The sequence below is a fragment of the Hydra viridissima genome, unplaced genomic scaffold (assembly GCF_058129835.1).
Source record: "Hydra viridissima isolate aposymbiotic clone 2 unplaced genomic scaffold, HvirCarnegie_v1 scaffold_10, whole genome shotgun sequence".
Taxonomy (NCBI): domain Eukaryota; kingdom Metazoa; phylum Cnidaria; class Hydrozoa; order Anthoathecata; family Hydridae; genus Hydra; species Hydra viridissima.
The window spans coordinates 5,992,367-6,014,232 of NW_028324309.1; the positions used below are offsets into that span (position 1 = coordinate 5,992,367).

At 32.1% G+C, this 21,866-nt stretch overlaps 3 protein-coding genes and 2 pseudogenes across 3 annotated transcripts; 2 read left to right on the top strand and 3 right to left on the bottom strand.

The window, feature by feature from the left end:
- Positions 1-21: 21 nt before the first annotated feature.
- On the top strand, positions 22-1,562 carry LOC149882834 (uncharacterized). The gene is made up of 2 exons (XM_090100043.1): positions 22-145; positions 319-1,562. The coding sequence occupies exon 2, from the start codon at positions 418-420 to the stop codon at positions 1,216-1,218; it is 801 nt and encodes a 266-aa protein (XP_089956169.1). The 5' UTR covers positions 22-145; positions 319-417; the 3' UTR covers positions 1,219-1,562.
- Positions 1,563-7,809: 6,247 nt separating this feature from the next.
- Positions 7,810-10,577, bottom strand: LOC149882835 (uncharacterized; annotated as a pseudogene).
- A 1,477-nt stretch (positions 10,578-12,054) lies between these two features.
- LOC149882836 (uncharacterized) lies at positions 12,055-12,903 on the bottom strand (annotated as a pseudogene).
- A 2,440-nt stretch (positions 12,904-15,343) lies between these two features.
- On the top strand, positions 15,344-15,990 carry LOC149882837 (uncharacterized). Its single transcript, XM_090099662.1, has 2 exons — positions 15,344-15,577; positions 15,720-15,990. Exons 1-2 carry the CDS (start codon positions 15,394-15,396, stop codon positions 15,947-15,949), a joined length of 414 nt encoding a protein of 137 aa, XP_089955788.1. The 5' UTR covers positions 15,344-15,393; the 3' UTR covers positions 15,950-15,990.
- Positions 15,991-17,947: 1,957 nt separating this feature from the next.
- Positions 17,948-21,206, bottom strand: LOC149882838 (phosphoenolpyruvate carboxykinase [GTP], mitochondrial-like). The gene is made up of 7 exons (XM_090099661.1): positions 21,062-21,206; positions 20,509-20,742; positions 20,019-20,203; positions 19,463-19,851; positions 19,042-19,357; positions 18,468-18,938; positions 17,948-18,383 (listed from the first exon to the last, which is right to left on the bottom strand). The coding sequence occupies exons 2-7, from the start codon at positions 20,715-20,717 to the stop codon at positions 18,097-18,099; spliced, it is 1,857 nt and encodes a 618-aa protein (XP_089955787.1). The 5' UTR covers positions 20,718-20,742; positions 21,062-21,206; the 3' UTR covers positions 17,948-18,096.
- Positions 21,207-21,866: the final 660 nt, after the last annotated feature.

A 21,866-nucleotide genomic window follows, 5' to 3' on the forward strand; every position in this document is an offset into this window, starting at 1 on the left:
TTAATGTTGTTTTTGGCAATCTCTGCACATACATTAATGAGGTGTTTTTTTTTGAAGTGTCGACTAAGTATAAGATTTCTTCAAAATATAATCCCACATTTTTTGCACAGTTGACTGTCTTAGATAATAGTCTTTCGCTTAAAAGGTAAGAATGAAGAGTTATTGCTTTTAAGCCTAAAAGATTGATCCTGGTGTAAACATGTCAGCTGCTGTACACTTTATTTTTTTAAATAATTTTTTTTAAAAATTCGTTGAATTTTATTAGAATGAGATAAGTTATATAAGTCATAATACTTAAATGTATTTACTTTTGTTTAGTTAAATTAAAGTGATTAGCTAGAAGCAGATTTAATTCTCCTTCACTTTACAAAACCCACATGTAGAATATAATCAGTTGTCACAGTATACTTGTGTGCCATGCACTCGCAATATTCAAATGAAGGTAACTCAACTGACTCCCCACCTTTATATGATGCAGTAGTTAAAAAAGAAAATGTCATGAGTGGAAGTATCTCTCCATTATATCAACTGCCATCATATTCAGAAGTTGTAGTATTATCAGATCCTCCTCCAAGCTATCATTCAATATTTACAGATGCAATTATGACAGTTTTTGATTCTCAATCAAGTGGTGAATATATAGAAACACCTGCTATTAATAGATTTGTATCACGGAATAAAATACTAACAGCTGTGATAAATGGATCTTTGTTTTTTCTCTTATTGACTTTCATACTGTTCCTTCCATTAGCAATGATCATTATAGGTTTTTTATATATGCAGGAATGTCCAATTCAAAAAAAAATTCCTTTGTATCTTATTCTGCTGGGATTTTTTCAAATAATGGAATGTTTTGGTCGAATTGGATATAAGATATTTCACTCAAAGTATCATTCTCATACAAATTCTTTGCAAGAAAGATGTCACAAAAAAGATCCCTTAGTTTATATTGTTATTATTTGGTTCATTGTGGGAAGTATGTGGGTTTATCAGACAAATCCTGGATGTCAGTACTGTTACACTGGACTGAAATCTTTAAATCTTAATAATTCTTCAGTATCTGGTCCATATTTGTACTGCAATAAAGTTGTGTACAACTTTTCTTTCGGAGTAATAACTTTTTATTACGGATTGATTGCAGTTTTTTGTTTTTTATTTTTACTTGACATTGTTTTGCGTGCTATTCGTAAGTGCTGTTGTACCCGACATATTGTTTAAAAAATGCAAACTCAGTTTTTAAGATAAACATATAAGATATATATACAAATAAGTTATTCTTAGTTAATTTTTTAACATTGATTTTGGGAGTTTGTTGAAAATCTTTGGTCCCTTTCTTTTAAAATTCTTAATAAAAGTTGGGTAATCCAAACAGAGTTTATCTAAATTTTTGTATCTGAAGCTTATATGTAAAAAAAATAACGTTATAAAAATGTTTATAAATTTATTGCAATCTTTGTTATTAACTGTTTACATTAATTTTAATAAGATATTTATGTGTAATATATTATTTAAAGTTTAATATAGTTTGCTAAACGTTGTATTATTTCGATAACGAAGACGTTAGACAATGTGTCTGTAGTTAATTCTTTTTTTTTTTAATACTAGCATTGAAATAATTTAAAAACTACCTATTTTCGTGTGTACTAATATTTCGTGAAGTTCTGAAAATCGTATTTTGTGGTCAGAATTGGCTATTTTGTGAGGGAGCAAAATCGCGAAACGTCATCACAAAAAAATGTTTTAGTAGTTACCTTAAGTAAATGAAACATAAGAAAAAATCAATGCTGAATAATTTAATTCAAAAGACCAAATGAAACTTGGAAAAATGTCAAAAGCTGCATTTGCTCAAGTTTTAACTGGTTTACACAAACATTTTTGTGACACGCTTTATGATTGTTTTTTTTTTCTACAAAGATTATTTGATGGATATTTAAGAAGAAAAAAAGGCCAACATCTTCTAAATTAGTTTCCACTCTTTTTCCCAATTCAACTGTTTTAAAACTACTAATTATTTGATGCTACTATCTGATACTTCTACTAATGTTAGCCTAATTTTTATTGAAGGTTGCATAAGGTTTCAAATAATGTAGTCTAAGATTTATTTTTGAGATTTTGAGAACTTAAAAGCTCAGATAGAAATGGTTCAAAAAAACAATTAGGGAAGCAACAAAATGCTAGTTAATAGATAAAAAGATTGATAAATTGACTTGAATTGGGATGAAGCTGCCACTTTAAAATAAGCATACTCTCAAATTATGTGTATAATGTCAATCGCGGAGTTTGCTGTGTGGTTCGTAACCCATCCTGCTGGAGCTATTTTTCGTTTACAAGCATATCGTTTAATTCGGGTCAAAAGGAACTGATTATCATAGAGCTCACCCTTGACGGTAATGCCTCACCAACGTCTTTTTTGAAGAAGTGTGGGCCAATGACACCACCACACAGTGAGTCAAAATTCAAAAAAACTGGCTAAAAACCCCCAAAAAACAATTGCTAGGAACAAATAAATTGAGTTATAATGTAACTAAGACCAACAGAAAACTGGAATTAATTGCTTTTTGGTTAATTTCTAAGGATTCACTAATTTTTCACCTTTTCCCAAGTCACATTATTTTATTTTTTATTGCGACATTCGCGCACAAAATGTTCGTTTTAGTATCACTCTCTTAAGGTTGATACGGGTAAACACAGTTCAAAATTTAATTTGAAGGCATATGTTTAAGATAATTGGTAACTATAAACAATATTCTTGGCATTGCATTTTGATTTTAGATTGTCATTCCTAAGATCTTAAAAAAGTGCCCATATTGATTTTTTGTTGTTCTTGTTTAATCATGAATTTGGATGAAAAAGTAAGAGATTCCACGAGAATCCATGGCAGTTTTAACATTTTCCCATTGATAGGCATATATGAAAGCAGAAAATAAAAAAATCTGTCGACCGAACTTGCCAAAATTCAATATACAACAAAAGTAAAATGAAAAATTTCATGTTAATTATTTTTCACACATTTTTCACACATTTTTCACACATTTTTCACACATTTTTCACAATTCATCAGCACTACAGAGGTAATTTTTCAAAACTCAAAAGCTAACATTCAAATACTCATGCTCAAACAAATCGTTTTAAATTTCAAACCTCAAAAACCAAAAGTTGCATGATCTGACTGCCTACTGCTTGAATTAAACGTTTAAAAATAAAACTTTCATACAAAATAACGAATAATAATTCATTGCTTACATTCATCATGAAAATACATTTAGCTCCTACCATTCAAGAGTTAGGAATTAATCATGAAAATTTGCTTGAGTCTCTTCTACTTGAGTTTCGTAGATTGGAAGATATAGACCGTGGAGGTATTGATTAATTTGAAATGATAAATCTCAAAAAAGATCTATCAATATTTAATTGAAAATTCAAACCTAAGTAACTGAAAAACTCAAGACTTCTGGAACATGAGCAAATCTGGTTGGATAAAGAAAAAACAGTTAACAGAGACGTTGCTGCAGGTCCAGGTAGAAAGAACAAGGACTGGGAAGGTTTAAGTGAGGAAAACAAAAGATTTAAGTAATAAATCAATTAAATTCAAACCAATTCAAAAAGTAATTTACTCACCTAAATATTTAATATCATCTTGTTTATGGTTACCAAGTTGGCTGAACATCCTGCTGAAGCATTGGCATTAACTTCAATAAGAAAAGACTTTTGTTTTTGTCATAAAAAATGTTACAAATCTTGGCAAAGTTAAAACTATGAAGGTTAATTTTCCAATAAAAATGAAGATTGAAGTTGCCTTAAGCTTTAAGCTCAGTGTAATATTTCCGATGAACAGTATCAAATGATCAGAAATTCATCCATAATACAAAATGCTGATATTTATCCTTTACTTCATGAAATTAAGAATAAAAGACAGAAATATTATCCTGAGGGTGTAGCTCTGACAGAAATACCTGCTTCAACTTCTCTACGGAGTATGTTTAACAATACTCTGAAAAGTATACTAACTTACTGAATGTCAAAACTCTATGAGAATATTTGCTGAGAGTGGGGGAAAGTTTTAAGGTGTACTTCACTTTAAAGGGGGTTTTGATGGTGTTTCCAAGATGTGTATAAACAAATACATACCGATAGAAATATTGGCGAGGCCCAAGTTAATGAGCAAAGTCATTTTCATACAGCTATTGTTTCACTTAAATTAACCATCATGAAGGAAACAGTAGAGTTGAATAAGAAGCCCTCTAGTACACATTACTGTAAACCCCTGCATCTCTAATATCAAAGCAACACGCGTGTGTTGTACGCGCCTTAGATACACGTAAAATCTATTTTAAAAATACGTGGTATAGAGTTTATACGTGGTATTATATGGTATTTGAGATGGAGGGATCCAAACTTTTTAACTAAATCATTATTTGCGCGCATAAATGGGACCAAAACGCGTACACGCGCGTAACACGCGTCTTAAGTATGCGTAAGATTTATTTCTAGTAACAAATTTGGCTTTTCTGACCCAAAAGTACTAGTATTGATGTATCACATGTTTATATTTGAAGGTTATATAATTTTTGCCGTTTTTTTACCTTTCTGACTTTGCGCCAGCCCAAAATCTCCTCTAAACACTAACTTTTTGTTGATGAATTTTCACCTGGTGAGTTGATGTCGTCCCATATACGGAACTTCAGCTTGTTACCATTTAACTTCAACCAATCTTTGTTGGAAAACCCTTTAAAATAAGAAACATTTTAGAAAAAAAATTGCTGTATATGCAAAACCGATAATGATAACCAGAGAAAGACTTATAAGATTAATCTTGGTCTCTTTTGGACTGCCTTAATTTTCATCGAGTAGGTTTGTGTAATATCTATACTGAATATAGTATCTATACTGGTTGAGATGCATAGCTTGAAAAAACGCAGTTGGGAAATACTTTAATTACTAGTTATGGTTACTGTTAAAGCGGCAACTTTGATAGTAGTTTTTATTAATTCATTATTGGATTCAATAATATTAAACGAGTTTAGTCAACTTAAAAGGTAATCTTATATAATTGAAAACATAAAAAAAGCATTTGCGAAAATTGGCAAGCAGATCACATCTGCGTTTTAAGTCATGAAAGAAGTTCTGGTTCGATGGAGTAAAAAAAAATTATCAAAGATCTATAAGTACCAGAAAATAATTATATATTATGTAGGTGTTTGTGATAGTAAAGTTTCTTAAAGTCGTGAAAATAATCCTTGTCCTGAATCAAAAGTAAAGAAAGAAAAATGTGTTGTTTATCTGCGGAAAATAATGGGAACACAATTACATGCGATAAACAGTTTCTGTTGAAGGAAAAACTCTTGCCGATGGAAAAAATATACCCGGACGTAAACGCCCTCCTGATCGAGTTAAAATTTCAATTCAGAACCATTAGAGCCAACAAAGGAAACTTGAATGGTATGAAAATGGCAATAAAATTGTACAGTGGCACGAATTCGAAAGGTTTATTTGGCTACAATTATTCATCACTGCTCCAAAAACGGTCCACATGAAGAACGTTAGAAGTATTGTTCATCAAATTCAACATGTAAGTACAAAACTGATATTGAAAATTAAAGTAATTAATTTATAAGTAAAGTTAAAATTCCTCTTGCTTTAAAAATAGAAATAAAAGATATCTTCAGTTATAAAGACCTAGGTAAAGATGCACTGCTTAACACATATCTTGATGGCGAAACGCAGAACCTTTATGGAGTGTTGAATAGTTTAGTTTGGAAGCGGTGCCTTAAAGAAGTTTTTGTTGGAAAATTATTCATTGATATTACAGTAACGTCTGCATTGATATGTTTCAATCAAAGTGGGTGTGGTTTGTTGAGTGTTCATAAAAATTGTTTTGCAACCTAGAGTGTTTATGAATTGGTTTGCAACCTAAAGTGTTTTTGTGTAAATGGTTTCGGTTATTATGATATGGAACGTGTAAAATGGTCTGACAAAAAGATAAGTTTTATTTATAAAAAGCCTAGAAAAAAAATCAAAGCAATAAAAAGGGTAATGTTAAGTATTGTTTTTGTTTTATGTCTTTAAATGAGTTTTTCTCAATTAATGTTTATTTTTAACTTTAATCTGGAATTGCTGATGATCCTTTTTGTCAAATTTTTTGAATCTTTCTGAGTTCATTCTTTACTTACAGATCTATGTTTAAAGCTAAAAAAAAAAAAAAGTTTTTTTTACAACTTTTTCAGGAGGTAAAATTCTCTCTTAAAATTATAAACAACTTTAAATTACATTTTAGAATTATATTTGAGACTAGAAATATATTTGAGAATTTTATTTAGAAGATAGTGATATAGTCTCTTATAAAAAAGATTAGGAGAAAGTGGGCTTGAAAAAAGCCCGGAGAAAGTCCCTTTTTATTATGACTTCTTTTTTTTTCAACTTCGTTTAAAGATTTCTTAAACTTTTGAATAATAGAAACAAATTAACAACATACCGGCAAAGTTATCGATCATCCGCATGAACACCAGGTGAAGAACTGACATCAGCACATGCTCTGAAGAAATTTGGATTAGTGAAATGGAATACAAAGCCGTCAAGTTGGTTGTAACAGATTTACTAGAATGTAATCCTGCAGTTAAGGACAACTTTTCTAGAATCCACTAGCGTTACTAGGTTGTTTTTAAAAATCCGCACAAACTAGAGACTTAAAATCCACAAATGCGAAATGAACTAGTGAGCAATAGGTGAATATTTACCTCATTAGTTGTTTATAATGGTTTACACTTGTACAATACTTGATGAAATGGTGGTCTTGCCAGACTTAGATACACATTCTACTTCTTATGGATGGAGTCAGCACAGCACAATAATCATTAATGAATGCATTAAGACCGTGTTTGCAGAAGTGAACATGTTTGTTAGTTTTCAATACTGAGAAGGTGGTGATAAATCTTTTAGCGGTGGTTTTCTTTAAGATGCTGTTTACTACGGTTTTCAATGTTTTAAAAACCGGTTTTCCGGTTTTCTAGTATATCTTTTTATTATGTATATTTCAGGGGAACAACAGCAGCAAAAACATAAATATATATAGCAACAAATTCATATACGTACATTGAATACAATTGAGCAGCAAACAAATAAGTCTTTTTAATGGTTAACTTTATGTTTCTTTAGACAATAAGCACGTAAAAAACATAAAGCATTGAGTGTTTCATCATTTAACCTTATATATAGCAACAATTTCATATACGTACATTGTATAGCAACAATTTCATATACGTACATTGAGTACAATTGAGCAGCAAACAAATAAGTCTTTTTAATGGTTAACTTTATGTTTCTTTAGACAATAAGCACGTAAAAAACATAAAGCATTGAGTGTTTCATCATTTAACCTTATATATAGCAACAATTTCATATACGTACATTGTATAGCAACAATTTCATATACGTACATTGAGTACAATTGAGCAGCAAACAAATAAGTCTTTTTAATGGTTAATATTACGTTTCTTTAGACAATAAGCACGTAAAAAACATAAAGCATTTCAAGTGTTTCATCATTTAACCTTGACCTTAGTTTAGTGACAAATAGACTACTTGCAGAAAATGACTTTTCAGCCTCCACACTTGTTAGGGGACGTCCATTAAGTACGTACGCAGTAAAACCAATGCTTTTGGACCCCCCCTCCCCCCTTGTACGCACTTGTACGCTTTTAACACCCCCTCCCCCTCTGCGTACGTACGCGTTATTTATTAAAAAAGTATGACCTCCCCCCCACCCAAAAAAAAAAGTTTTCAAATCATTAAATACAAAAAAGATCAATTTAGCTATTTAAATTTCCACAAATGGTGACTTAAATAAATTGAAAATGTTATGGAAAACAGGCATGACTCTGCTTCTAATATTTCATTAGTAATCTCCTCACTGACTTCTTCACTTTCACTTAAATCACTCTCCATATCAATCTTTATTTTTTGTTTTTTATGTGCTTTCTTGTGCCGTTTGATTGCTGCCTCGCTCGGCCAGTATTTATTGCATTTGTCGCAAATTCCGTTTAAAAGCTTTTTTTCCAATGAAGGACAATACAGATCAAATGGTATAATTTTGTACTTTAAGCCTTCTGTAGGTATATCTTGTAGCAAAAGCCTATGCGTCAGAGGTGCAAAGTTTGAATGGTTTGATATGTTTTTAAAATATCGAGACGGTTCCATCGCTTTGTAACCATTCTCGCAGTACTCGTAGATGGCCGGAAATGGAATGAAACGTTGGGCGATGGTATTCAGCCAATTTGTTTCAAACGATGAACAACATAACTTGTCCTGGCATTTCACAATTTGTAGAGAGTATAGCGATTGCTGGCAATGTTTCTCTACCCAAACAGGATGAGGATTCGGCGGTTTATATGCTTTTCCAACTGGTACTGCCCGGCAATTAACAAGGTAACCGTCGATGACGGTTTTCTCCCAAACTTGGGATAAAATGTCAGCCGCTTTTTGGAAATTTTCTACCTCCAGTTCTTGGTTGATTGTCTCCCCAGAAGAATCAAGGTGATTCTTCTGGGGAGACAATCGTTGTTCCCCAATCATGGGGAATATTTCTTCCCCATGATTATTTTGGTGATCGCCAAAATAATCATGGGGAAGAACTATTCCAGCCAAATCACGAGAAAGAGGTGCCATTCTTCTTTCAATGGGGTTGAAGGCTGAAAGCCCAGCTGCATTCACACCGTGAAGCAAGACATCTAAATCCAGCAAGCGGAAGAGATCAACAGCAGTTGCTAACCACTTAGGGAAGCGTGGTGCCTCATCTTGAGCTCCATCAGTCTCCATTAACATAATTGGTTTACGTCTAACCATCTTGGTTTCAAAAAGCTCCCTAACATCAAAAGCATGTGTAAAAGCATTCGATGTATCGTGTTTTCCACTTCTTATGCGTATGAAAGTGTCTCCACTGTAGGATACATTTCCATTATTGTTAACTTCGCATTTGCCATACACCGATGGGATTAACTTGTGCTGTGGGCCAACGACAAAGTCATGATCCATAAGTTTGACCTTGTATTCCATATGCATCAGCAACGGCGCTTGAAGGCTTGCAGCAGTAAGACCCAACGGTACCCTGGCTTTATCATCATTGGACATGAAAAGCACAGCTTTTGGCCCAAACAATTTTCAAACTTCAAACATGTCATCAATAAAAGATTTGGCAAACATTCTACCATCATTTCTTTTTCGCAGTGAATTTTCTGGACGTAGAAGCTTCACAGGAACTGTTTTTACATGCTTTTTTCCTTCATGAGTGTTTTCACGTCGTGGTAAAAGACGAAGGTACAAACCACTTCTACTCAAGTTGAACCCTATTTTCGTCAGCTCTTTCTGAAGATCATCCAAAGTGGAGACACTGCGAAGACATTCTGTTCTTCGACGCTCATCTGATGCTGATGAATTTTGCACAATTTTTATGATTGTTGATAAAAGTTCTGGTTGATCAATTTCGAGCCGTGGTCGTCCAGGATGGTTTCGCATAAACTGTTACAAAGCACTTGATACTTCAGGGTTGTATTGACAAACTGTTTCGATGCCCTCTTTAAGTTTTTGTCTCCGTTTTCTTTGTCGTGCCGATTCACGAATCAATCTGAAAACAAAATATTACACAAATCTTTGATTCCGTTATAAAACCTTCTATACTTAAGGTTTCCTGGATTCTGCGAACTTTGTAAATCCTCAATTAGAAGTTCTTATTGACAATTTGAAAAACAAAATTTTGAAAATTACTGCCTGCTTAAAAGTTTGTTTTTTATGGCCAAGACGTCTGTCTATACTTCTTAGCTCTATTCGATATATCTCTTAACATTTACCTGTCCAAGTTTGTTTTTTCTTTTCTTATGCTTTCTTTCACATTGTCTAATTGTTTCCTCGTTACAGTAGACAAACCAGAATCGCGTAAGATTATCAAGGATGAAAGCTGTGATTCAAGATCTGAGATTTTCTTCCGACTTTTAACTTGCGCCGGATTTGCTCTTTCCTTCTCGTTTGATGTTAAATCTAAATTAGGAAATACCCAAAAATAAAATATTATAAATTCTTGACAGTTATAGAGATTGGATGTAGAGAAAATGGTCAAGTTGTCCAATTATGATGAATAAAACTATGCAATTGCAATATAGTCGTACAATGTAGTTTAATTACCAATTCGGTTGAATTCAATATATAGAAAATCACGAGAGAAAAAGTTTGTAAATTATTACAAAAAATGGGTTACTAAGTTCAATCCTTTCAGGTTCTGTCGTAGTTGCGTTCGGAAAACTTTGTATTTTATTTGACGAAGACGGCACTGGATGGATATCTTTTTTCTTTTTGCTAGGCGGTGATAAAGCATTTCCCCAGAATGACATGATTGATCCTTTTGACTTTTTTGCTTTCACTTTTAATTCGTTTACTTTTTTTTTCATACAAAGACTGATCATATTTTACTATTTTCCACAACTCCTGTGCGTGCTGATACTGCTTTTGTTTTTCAAGTGTTGAATATGCTTTCTTATATAACTCAAGGAGTTGAAGATACTTTTTCTCGTTCCCAACAAATTCGTTCGACATCTTGGAAATAAGCAGTTTTTTTTTGTTGCAACGTTTTCAAGTATTCGATTAGAAAGATAAAAGTTTTTTTTTATTTGGAAATAAACGATTTAATCATAAGATTCAGTGTCGTTAAAGCGAAGAACGTAAAAAAATAACCCGACTCAAATTAATTGGAGTTACATTTCGCAATGAAAGGTGTTGGTCTCTATTAGCATTAAAATTGTTTTTTTTTTAAATAATTGTTTTTTATAATCAGAAAAAATACATTTAAACTTTAATAATAATTTGAAGTAGTACATTGTTAATAAAAAGTTAATAATAAAATATTAATTTAAAATAATAAAAAATTAACTTGTTGTAATGTTTTAATTGAAAAGATAAAAACCAGTTTGCGTAATTTAAAAAGTTCATTCGAAAAGTTCATTGCTTTTTATACAGATCAAGTTTTAAAAATAATTCCTGAGAAAGATAGTCAAACCGCGTACGTACTCGCTGTCTTGAACACTCCCCCTCCCCTTGTACGCATTAGTACGTTTTTTGATAACCCCCTCCCCCCATACCTGCGTACGTACTTTATGGATGCCCCCTTACTTGGATTGACTTCAAAGCCGTGTACAACAAATCTAAGTTGCTTGTTCGTTTTTTTGTTAGCTCAAATACTGCCATTTCTTTGAGCGTTAGTTTGGAAGTTGATTCTATTTTTTGTTTCTTTGGTGAAACCCATTTGACTGTCTCTCTAATGGAGAACTCGAGCTCTTCTGACAAGGGAGTAAATTACTGTACTTGTTCCTGACTAGTTTCATTATCTGACAAGTTTTCCTCATCTATAAACTCACTTCTCTTTTGCTCAAACAAACGATTAAACAAACTTGATGCAGTAGTAGCAATTGCATTTCTCTTTGGCATGGAATTTTTAAAAATCTCATGAGTTACTCCATTAATGACATCAGGATTATTCAGATATTTAACTAAGTTTACTAATATAGCATTCCTCCTCTCAGTGACTCTTTTAGTAAATGAGTCAACTAGTTCTTGACTAAAGGTGTTTTTCTGGCTTTTTAGCTGCTTGAAAATGAACTTCAGAATGCCATCAGATGAGAGCAAGTTCGAATCTCTTCTGAAAAGTGCTTCAGCACCAACTTTGATTGGTTCTAAAGCATTTACTAGATTTTGTAAGGTGGTAAATTCAGACTCAGAAATCATAATATCGCTTGATAACTCAATCAGTGACATTTGAATACATTTGTTAAGGGTAACAAATCTTGAAATCATATCTAGTAAGCTGTTCCAACGTGTCTTAGAGTCTAAGATTAGCTACAGCTCCTTTCCAAACTCAGACTGGACATGCTTTTGCAGAATCATGTCATTTTTAACTGGAGACTTTCGAAACAATTTGACAAATTTTCTGACCTTGTTGATGAGTTCTGTGACATCCTCCCTGATCATTGGAAGAGCTGATGCACCTACTTCTGCTGAAACTTCTAATCCTCCTTCCTAATCGCTGTCGTCATCTTCTTGGTCCTCTTCTAGAATAGTGACTTGCTCAGGCGTGCCATTATCTTCTTTCCTAGATTGTCTATATAGAACATCACAGACAGCCAAGTGGATTCCATGTCCGAGGCAGAGCTGATGATCTGGTAAAATTGAGCTACCAAATTTTTTCATTACAGCAGCTCCGTCTGTGGTTACTGCAACAATATCACAGGCAAAACGTAGCCCAAATTTTTTCAGTTTCTCGTCAACAGTTACACAAAATTTCTCTGCTGGCATAGACCCATGTACCCTGATCATTCCAAGGTTCCAATAGTCACTTTCCATATGAACATTTATGTTCATATATCTTCTGTTTCTGGATGAAGTATTCTCATCAAGGGTTAAGCTAAATTTGTGACCAACAAGCTTCTTTTCTGCAAATTACTGCTGATATGTTTTCTTGATATCTTCATAATGTTTCATCAGCAGAACCTTAATCGATTTAGCATCTTTGGGCAATTTATATCCTTGTGTCTCTAGAGCTGTTCTCAAACGTTGACTAGTTGAGAAAACACGAAAGGGCAGCCCATCACATGAAATAAGATCAGCCAAAACAACATCAACAGGGTCCTTTGCCTTAAAAAATGAATCAATGGGTTTGATGACTTCGAGTTTCCTCTCAGGAGTAACAACTGCAGCAAATGTGATGTTGTGCTTTGTCCTCAGATGGTTTCTCTTGGAGTTTGTGGTTCCTCCTTTGCACTTAATTTCTTGGTCGCAGAGCTTGCACTTGGCCAATTCAAGTTCTTTTGAGTGCAAAAAGTGCTTCCAAACTGGTATGTTATCCTTTTGGACTTCAGAAAACGACATTTTCGTTTTTGTGAAAATTTGTTTCACTTTTTTACATCACAAATTGCAGTAAAATTACTGTTAAAGTTCAAGTGGAAGCAAATTTAATGTTTTCATTTATTTTCTTGAGCAACTTCACATCAAGAAAAGTGGTTTAGAATTGCCAAATAACCAAGTAAATTTTGTACAAAAGATATACAGTATAATCTCTCTAGTTCGAATCTCTTTAGTTCGAAAATCTCCATAATTCGATTAAATGTAAAGTCACCGTGAAATGCGCAAAAGAAAAGTCAACTTTCTATAATTCGAAAATCTCTCTATTTTGAACTTTTATTTTTTCCCATAAAGTTCGAATTAGAGATATTGTACTGTATATCCAAAACCGGTTTTGAAAGTAACATTTTCGGTTTTCACTTTCCAAAAATTTCAGGAAACCGGAAACCGGCTTTCCTTTCCCTAGTAGCAATATACTAACATCCAAATCGTAATCTATAAGATAATAATTCCTATTCTTTCTCGGATTTTATAATAGCAAGTAAATAGTCCTTTATATTTAACTCAAATATATTCTAAAATTTTAAAAATACAAATGGTAATGTGCAATCAAACGTCGTTTAGAAAATCTTCTCTCTTACCACCTTTGAGATTCGTACCAAAGTTGTCTATACTACTAGAATTATTCTCACCATACGAATCTTCTCTTTTTCTTTGAAAATGTTCGTTTTTTTTTGTTTTTTTTTCTTTACCTCTTCTTTCTGCTATAAAAAATCTCTTTTCTCTCTAAAATCTCTTAAAAATCTCTCTTTCAAAAATCCTAAAATCTCTTTTCCATTTCCCGAAATCTGCTAAATTTTATCAACTCTTCTTTTTCTTTTTCAATCAGCAAATATTTCTTAAATAAAGTGTTGATCTAACATAGACAATCAACTTTATCTTAACGTTAGTTCAGTGTTTTTATTTCGACTTCTGTGTCATGGTTCTCTGAAAAAGGTTTTTGCCAGTTCACTTTTATTTCAGCTGTCTCACACTTTTTATCCTTCAAATAAGTTTTATATGTTTGGGCCATTCATTTTCCCTCCTCACAATAAAACTAGTAAGAGCGAAAACGTCTGACGATGTTTAATGAACAGACGCGCTGTTGCATTTGATTGAAATGGTGCGTTCTCATGTCAATTACTATTGTTGCTTTTGCAAGAGCTATTCACTTGCTGAAACCAGAGATATTTTTCTAAATAACCATGCCAAAGTGATTTTAGAAAAATTATCGGCTTCAGAAACGTCAACAAATCCCATTCCCACAGTAAATAAGAATTTTCATTTGTTGTTTCTGACTAATTCTGGAATAGATTTCACACCATCATTAATGTTTATAGCAACATCTATAAGCAAAAGAGATTTAAAAGAAACTACGTTTTTGCGAAACATCTCACCAACTGGAACAAATGAAGAAAAAAGCTATCAAAAATTAATCACAAGTATGAACTATTACAAAACTTTAAAAATGGTTTACGATTCTTTTCCGATATGATGATTGCTTCTTTTGTTTTTACCTTTACTAATAATGCTTTTGTTAGAAAGATGACAAAAACTGGTAGAAGTAAAGTAATGCCCATGTTTCCCGTATTAAAGGGTTTAATAACCACGATAGGTAGTAAATGTCTAAATCGAACTCTGATATTACAGGAACAAGTGTCTATTGTTTCTGTAACCTGCGACGTTTTGCTTAAAAAGTATCAAAGCCTGTTCTTATAAATATTGTGTCAAAAAAAGATTTATTTAGATATTTACATTTACTTTTTAAAGTTAGAATTTTTCTCAGCAAATTAATATTAATTAACTATTAGTTAGACATTTATTTTGTGCTATTGAATTCGTACCAGGCATGGCCATATCTACTTTGCCATGAAGATCCGAGAAATCCAATACTTGTAAATAGTTGCAAAAGCAATTATGCATGTATCAGTGGTAACATTGAATAAAAAATTACAATAAGTTTCACTTACAGTGCTTTACCTTATAATATTTGTTTTTTGTTCTCCTATTACCTGTTATTCAAAAAAACATATAGCCAAAAACAGGTTGCTTATCAACCAAATAAAACTTTTATGCACAGTGGGACAATAAAAAGTAGGTCTCGAGGAGTTACGAAAATGTCATTTCATGTTTTAACATTTTAGGTTTTTTTACATCTTTTTCGATCTTTTTTGAAGAATATGAAATGTAGGTACCTTAAATTTTTAAGACTTGCTTCTAAAAATCTCTTATCTTTTGCACCATATTTCGCATTTTTGAATTTTTTTCTTTATGTAAACTGCTTATGTAAAAGCAAGGTATAGTTAACCGAAAAATTTGTGTGTAATCTTTAGCAACTTTGCGGAGCGCATGTATTTCCAAGTTTTCGATATTTTTAGTCTCACCTTCAGCTCTACTTACGCTGTGCTCGACGGGAGTTTGCTCAATGTTCAACAAGTAAAAATGGTCTAATTTAAAAGACTTTTTTTTGGAGAAAAAATGAAAGTTCTATCTTTGTTGCTCTTGTTTTGCTTACAAAATACCCTTTGTCTCGTGCGAAAAACAAGAGAAGCATGTGTAAACAGAGTAGCTCATGAAATAGATATAGTCCAAATAATATCAGAAACTAGTAAAGTTCTGATTTGTAATAACGGCATTGAAGAATGGCTGATGAAAACAGATTGTAAGTTTCAATATCATACCCTTTTTTAAATCTACGAGATGTTTTTTGATATTCCAAAAATGTGTAAGGTTTAAGAAACTCAAAGATATTTAAAGTTTGTTGTTCTGATATCCAGAATTTATAAATAGCTTATTAAATATAGATACCATCGATTCCCCATGTGCAAAAGATGTAGTTCCATCCGCTGAATATCGTTCTATATATGCCGTTTGCGTTCAAAATGTTCCGACTGTATGTTACAAAGGGGACGGGTTAACACTAATCAACTGGCTTCATCATCCACATCAGCCATCAATGAGCGTGAGATCTCTGTTCCCTCATTCCTATAACAAATTGAATAAAGTAGAAAAAACCATTGATGACAAAGTTTAAAACTTATTTGTCGAAATAAAGAAACCATCACAATCCGATGAGAGCGTGTTATAATGCTAAGTTAATGTTTTTAATTATCTTACAATTGAAGCAAAACATAAGCTTGTGATGAAAGTTTTCCCTTTAAGTAAAAAAAGAAAACCCCTGCACCATTTATAAGAATTCAAACAAGTTTACAAATTAAATCTGCAATTTTAAAGTAACGAGTATAAATTATAAAATTAAATTATGTATATTGCATACGTTTAAATTTTTTAATAAATTTTTAAAGACTTAATGAGCTATCAAATTCCCAATATAAGTTATCTGAGGTCGCTAAAAGATTTAATCTGATAGTTTTTCAAAGTTTCAAGATAGTTTTTATAAGAAGTTGATTCAACAAAATAAAGGCTGCTAAAAGGACATTAATAAAGTTTCTCAATATTCTAATCACCTAATTGTTTAAAATGTTCTTTCGTAGTTGGATGCAGAAAGGTTGTTGTTGAAATGAGAATCAACTTAATGTTGTGGGAAGATAAAAGTTCTTAAATTGTATGCATTAATTTTTATTGAACTTAATAGTCTTAAATAGACCTTCGGAAACCGCAAAAAAAACCCTAGACTTTATTTGAACTTAAGTTATTCCCTTTAAATTGACTAGCGTTAAGAAAATTAAGAATACTTCGTATCAAATACACGAAATAGAAAATGACTTTTGAAGAAAACGATACAAAACGAACTTTTTTTTTTTTATTTTTGTTACTTAATAAAGCAGTGTTAAAAAAGGATGATGGGAATTATGCCTTTGCTTTGAGGGAATTTTATCAAACCCAATCAACAACTAACAATTGTTTTAGGTCCAAATAAATTCCATTCCTGGAAAATGCAGCAAGGGAATTAAATATACAATTCCGGTGATTTGTGCTGCTTTAGCAGGACTGTACAGTAGTCTAGTAATATAAAAATACTAACAGTAGATACCGTGGTCTGACCTAACAAAGTCCTCTGCTTTAAGAAAGTCCTAATTTAAGAAATGACAAATTTCGTATACATAAAAGAAATATTTGCGGAAAATAACTTTGTTGTTTTAACTAGATAGTTAGATAAAATATCAAATTTTCTTTTCTCTAAATGTCTATTTTATGTATACGAAATTTCTCATTTCTTAAATTAGGACTTTCTTAAAGCATAGGACTTTGTTAGGTCACACCAAGGTTCTTCGACCATAAAAATGCCAAAATGTTATCTTTTATGTAATAAAACTCTAAGTAACGTCACGAAAAAGAACCGCCTATCAAGAAAGGAATTTCTAGATCATTAAGTTCATCATTAACTATATCAAGTTCATTCTTAGTTTAAAATGTTTGAAAATGAATGTGACCTAATCTTTTCTCATTCTTGTTTAATTCACTAAGTGTCCAGTAATTTGAAGTAAAACTCAAGTAAAAAAACTACACTTTTTTCGATTACTTCCATGTAACTCTTAGAAAAAACGGTAATCTTGTCGAACTTTGATAAATAGACTTTTTAAACTTCAAAAAATTCTAAGTCCATCCGTATCAAAAAAAAAAAATCCGCTAAAAAAACTGTTGTTCCATGCTTACTTGTAAGCATCACAGCTTCGGTATGGAAAGTATCGTGTAGTCACTAAACCAGTCATTTTTTCCGGTACAAATACCGATACAGAATTGGCATCGGTCTCGGAAGGATTGATTTTTCCGATACCAACTTCGAAGTATCGTTGATGGTATCGTACATACAAGACTTCCGAGACACTGATACTTACTTATTTGTGCTATAGCTTGGATTATATAAGAACTCTCTTGAGCTCGTGAAATTGTTTTTGATCAGCTATTATCATATTAATGGTCAAAACCAAGTTGTTTTCAAAAAGATCACTTAAACTTTGAAGCGCGTTTTGCGTACGTCGTATAAACGAAAGAACTTACATCGGTATTATATTCCGCACTCAAATAGAAGCAAGTATTTGCATCATGGGCTACAAAGTATGAAACACTATTAATTTTAGCTTATTTCTTTAAGTATATAGATTTACAAACTATATATTCATACATATGAATATACATTTACGTACATATACATATGGTAAGTTTGTTACAACCATTGGAAAGAATCAAAATTAGCAAGCAAAAAATTAAACTTAAAATTTATTCAAGTTGTTCTATTCGCTGTCTAAAGCTCTTCAATTCGTCCCATAACTCAGTTGGAAGATCATTAAGAAATTCATCTTCATAATATTTTTGAAGATCATTGAGCTGTGCAATCCAATATGCTTTAGGAGTTGACATTAATTCTTTCATATTGATATCCCCAAGTCCACTAATGTCAATACTTCCTTCTTTTGGTATTAAACCAACAGGAGACTCAACTGCAACATCTTTGTTGTTTACTCTGTCAAAAACCCACTGTAATACACGTATATTGTCACCAAATCCTTAAATATGAAAAAATGATTAATGTAAAAACAGAATAACCCCAAAAAAGTTTATATTTACACAAATATATTTAGATTAAATACCTGGCCATAAGAAATGTCCAGCTGCATCTTTTCTAAACCAGTTGACATGGAAAATCTTTGGAAGCTTGCGACCTTCTTTATTCATGCTTAACCAGTGTTTAAAATAATGACCTGCATTATAGCCAAAGAAAGGTCTCATTGCAAAAGGGTCACGCATAATAGTTTTTCCAGAATGTTCAGCAGCAGATGTAGCCTCAGAGCACATTGAACTTGCAATGAAAACACCATGTTGCCAACTAAAAGCTTCATAAATTAAAGGCACACCTTCTGGTCGGCGTCCTCCGAACAATATAGCAGAAATAGGAACACCTTTAGGATCTTCCCAATTTGGATCCATCATTGGGCAATTTCTAGAAGGTGAACAAAAACGAGAATTTGGATGAGCAGCAGGTTTATTACTACCAGGAGTCCAAGGTTGACCCAGCCAATCTGTGACAGTTAAACCAGTCAAATCTATCTCTTCCTCCAAACCTTGAAAAGTGAAGGTTATTAAAAAGCAAATATCAATCAAGAACAAATTAAAAAATAACAAAGTTAATAATCAAATCTAAAAGTAACTATAACATCCCAATACCTTCCCAGTAATAGCCACCATCACTAGTTGTTGCAATATTTGTAAATACGGTATCATGTGCGCAACACTCTTCAGCTACTCGGTTTGTCTTCTTGGAAGTACCTGGAGCAACCCCAAAAAATCCATATTCAGGATTAATAGCTCTTAAAACACCTTCTTCATCAAACTTCATCCATGCAATATCATCACCAACACATTCTGCTTTCCAGCCAGGAAATGATGGAGTAATCATAGCAAGATTGGTTTTACCACATTGGCTGGGGAATGCTGCAGCAATATATTTTTTCTCACCTTCAGGACTTGTAAGACTCAAAATCTATATTTAAAATTGTTTTTCAACTTATGCATGTTTTAAAAAAAACTTCTTTAAAGTTTTACTTTCAAACAAGTGTAAAGGCAAAAAAAAAAAAAACTTTTTTACCATCATATGCTCTGCCAACCACCCTTCATCTCTTGCAATAACAGATCCAATTCTCAATGCAAAACACTTTTTTCCCAGTAATGAATTTCCTCCATAACCAGATCCAAATGACATGATTTCACGACGTTCTGGAAAATGTGCAATAACTGTTTGCTCAGGATTACAGGGCCAATGATAAGGATCTGTTGAAACTGGTAAAGGTTGTCCAACTGAATGTAGGCACTTAATGAAATCACCTTCTCCAAGAGAAACAAGAACATTGCTACCTAATCGGGTCATAATACGCATGCATAGAGCAACATAAGGAGAATCAGTTAACTGAATTCCTGGCTTAGACAAAGGTGATCCTAATGGTCCCATACTGAAAGGTAGTAGATACATAGTTCGACCTAGGTAAAAAAAATTTCATACTTTTAATAAAACAATTGTATTTAATACAACTAATTTAACAGCAAACTAATATAGTAATTAATTTTACTTAACAGTAAATTGTTTATTTTAAGAAGTAAACACCTTTTAATGCAACTTTAATGCAACCTTTTAGTGAAACTCGTACCTTTCATACAGCCATTAAAGAGTTTTTGCAGCTTTACATCTTCCTCATCTGTATCTGCCCAATATCCTAAATGGCCTTCAACACCCTCTTTGTGAGAAGGAAGTGTATCATGCATATTTTTTGTACAAATTATTGTTCGTGACTCAACTCGAGCTACATCTGCTGGGTTTGTTCGAACAGCATAACTTTAAATAATCACATACATAATATATATTTATATGTGTGAGTGTATGTATTTATGTATGTATGTATGTATGTATGTATGTATGTATGTATGTATGTATGTATGTATGTATGTATGTATGTATGTATGTATGTATGTATGTATGTATGTATGTATATATGTATATATATATATATATATATATATATATATATATATATATATATATATATATATATATATATATATATATATATATATATATAAAGCAGTATTTATACAATAGTGCAAAAATTAACATAAAAAAATTAGCTATTTAAGATCTACCAGTTTTTAAACTTTTCTAGTTTTACAGCAGTGCCTTCTTCAACCAATAAGTTTATTAAAAAATCCCCATCTTCACTTGAACCATCACAAATGTGAAGAGATACAGGCTGACATAACTTTACTTTCTCAACCACAAAAACTTTCACTTTCTCTGGAAGATCCTCAAACTTCCCCCAGGTAACTGTAACATTATCAGGAAGTACTGCCATGCTTCAGATACTATAACTTTGGTGACTATTAAAAAAATAAAAAATATGCTAATAGTTTCATAACTTCCACCAAGTTGAGCTGAATCATGTTCGGGTAAAAAAAAAATTGTCATTCAGTTTAACAGGTATTACATTAGCATATCATTATTGAATTAACAGCTGAGAAGATATTTTAGATAAGTTAGTTCCTAAAAAAAGGAAATTTTAAACATAACAACGTATATAAACAGCTATCTTATAGAAGATAGCTTCAAAAAAACAAGCTAAAACCATTTTAAAATGCTAAAAGCATTTAAAAATACTTTTAGCTTGTTTTTTATTAATCAAAAGTCTCCATAACCTACAGGGCGTCGCCTGCTCTCTCAGCAACATTTTTTTCGAATGTCTAACCAAAACTAAGGTTCTTGAAATAAACAGAAAGCTGTATCTTATTAAATAATTAATAGCTTCTTTTAAATGAAAATAAACCTTTATTTACTCTACTTTCGGTTGGCACAACCCAATAAAATATTAATAAAATTTTTATCAAGTAATTCCATCTAAATTTTAAAACAAAAACGTTATGTTATACTTGACGTACAATAGTTTGATGTCTTTGACGTCATCGGCTTTTATTACGAAGCCCAGATAATCTTAGAACTATTCTCTGAAGCGTGAAATAAAGCACGAATGTAAGAAAACGTGCTTACGTAAAAGATACTCCCACAGGATCTTGTAATATTTGTTTATAAATATTAACTTAAGTTCTGCTTATAAGGGAATTGGAGTACTTTGTAACGGTTGACAAGACATTAGATTGTAAAGCTTTTTACGAATTTAATATTAACTTCTAACGGGACGCAACGACGATTTTTCGTGAACATTACTTTCTCTCTAAGCCCGATGCTATTTTACAAACTTATAAGATCAGAATCTAAAAAAAATATTTGCAATTTTCTCAGGAATTAGCTTGTAAACGAATTATTAGAAATCAAACCAATAATGTCCTTGACCACACTGCCATGTCCGCCTTAAAGTACTACTTTCGGTTCGTTCCTCCCAAATTATATTTTTAAATAGACATTTTTTTAACAGACTCATGGAAAATATTAAATGAAAAAAAACGCATGGGTTTTATATCGCACTTTCGTCAGACATTCTAAAATACTA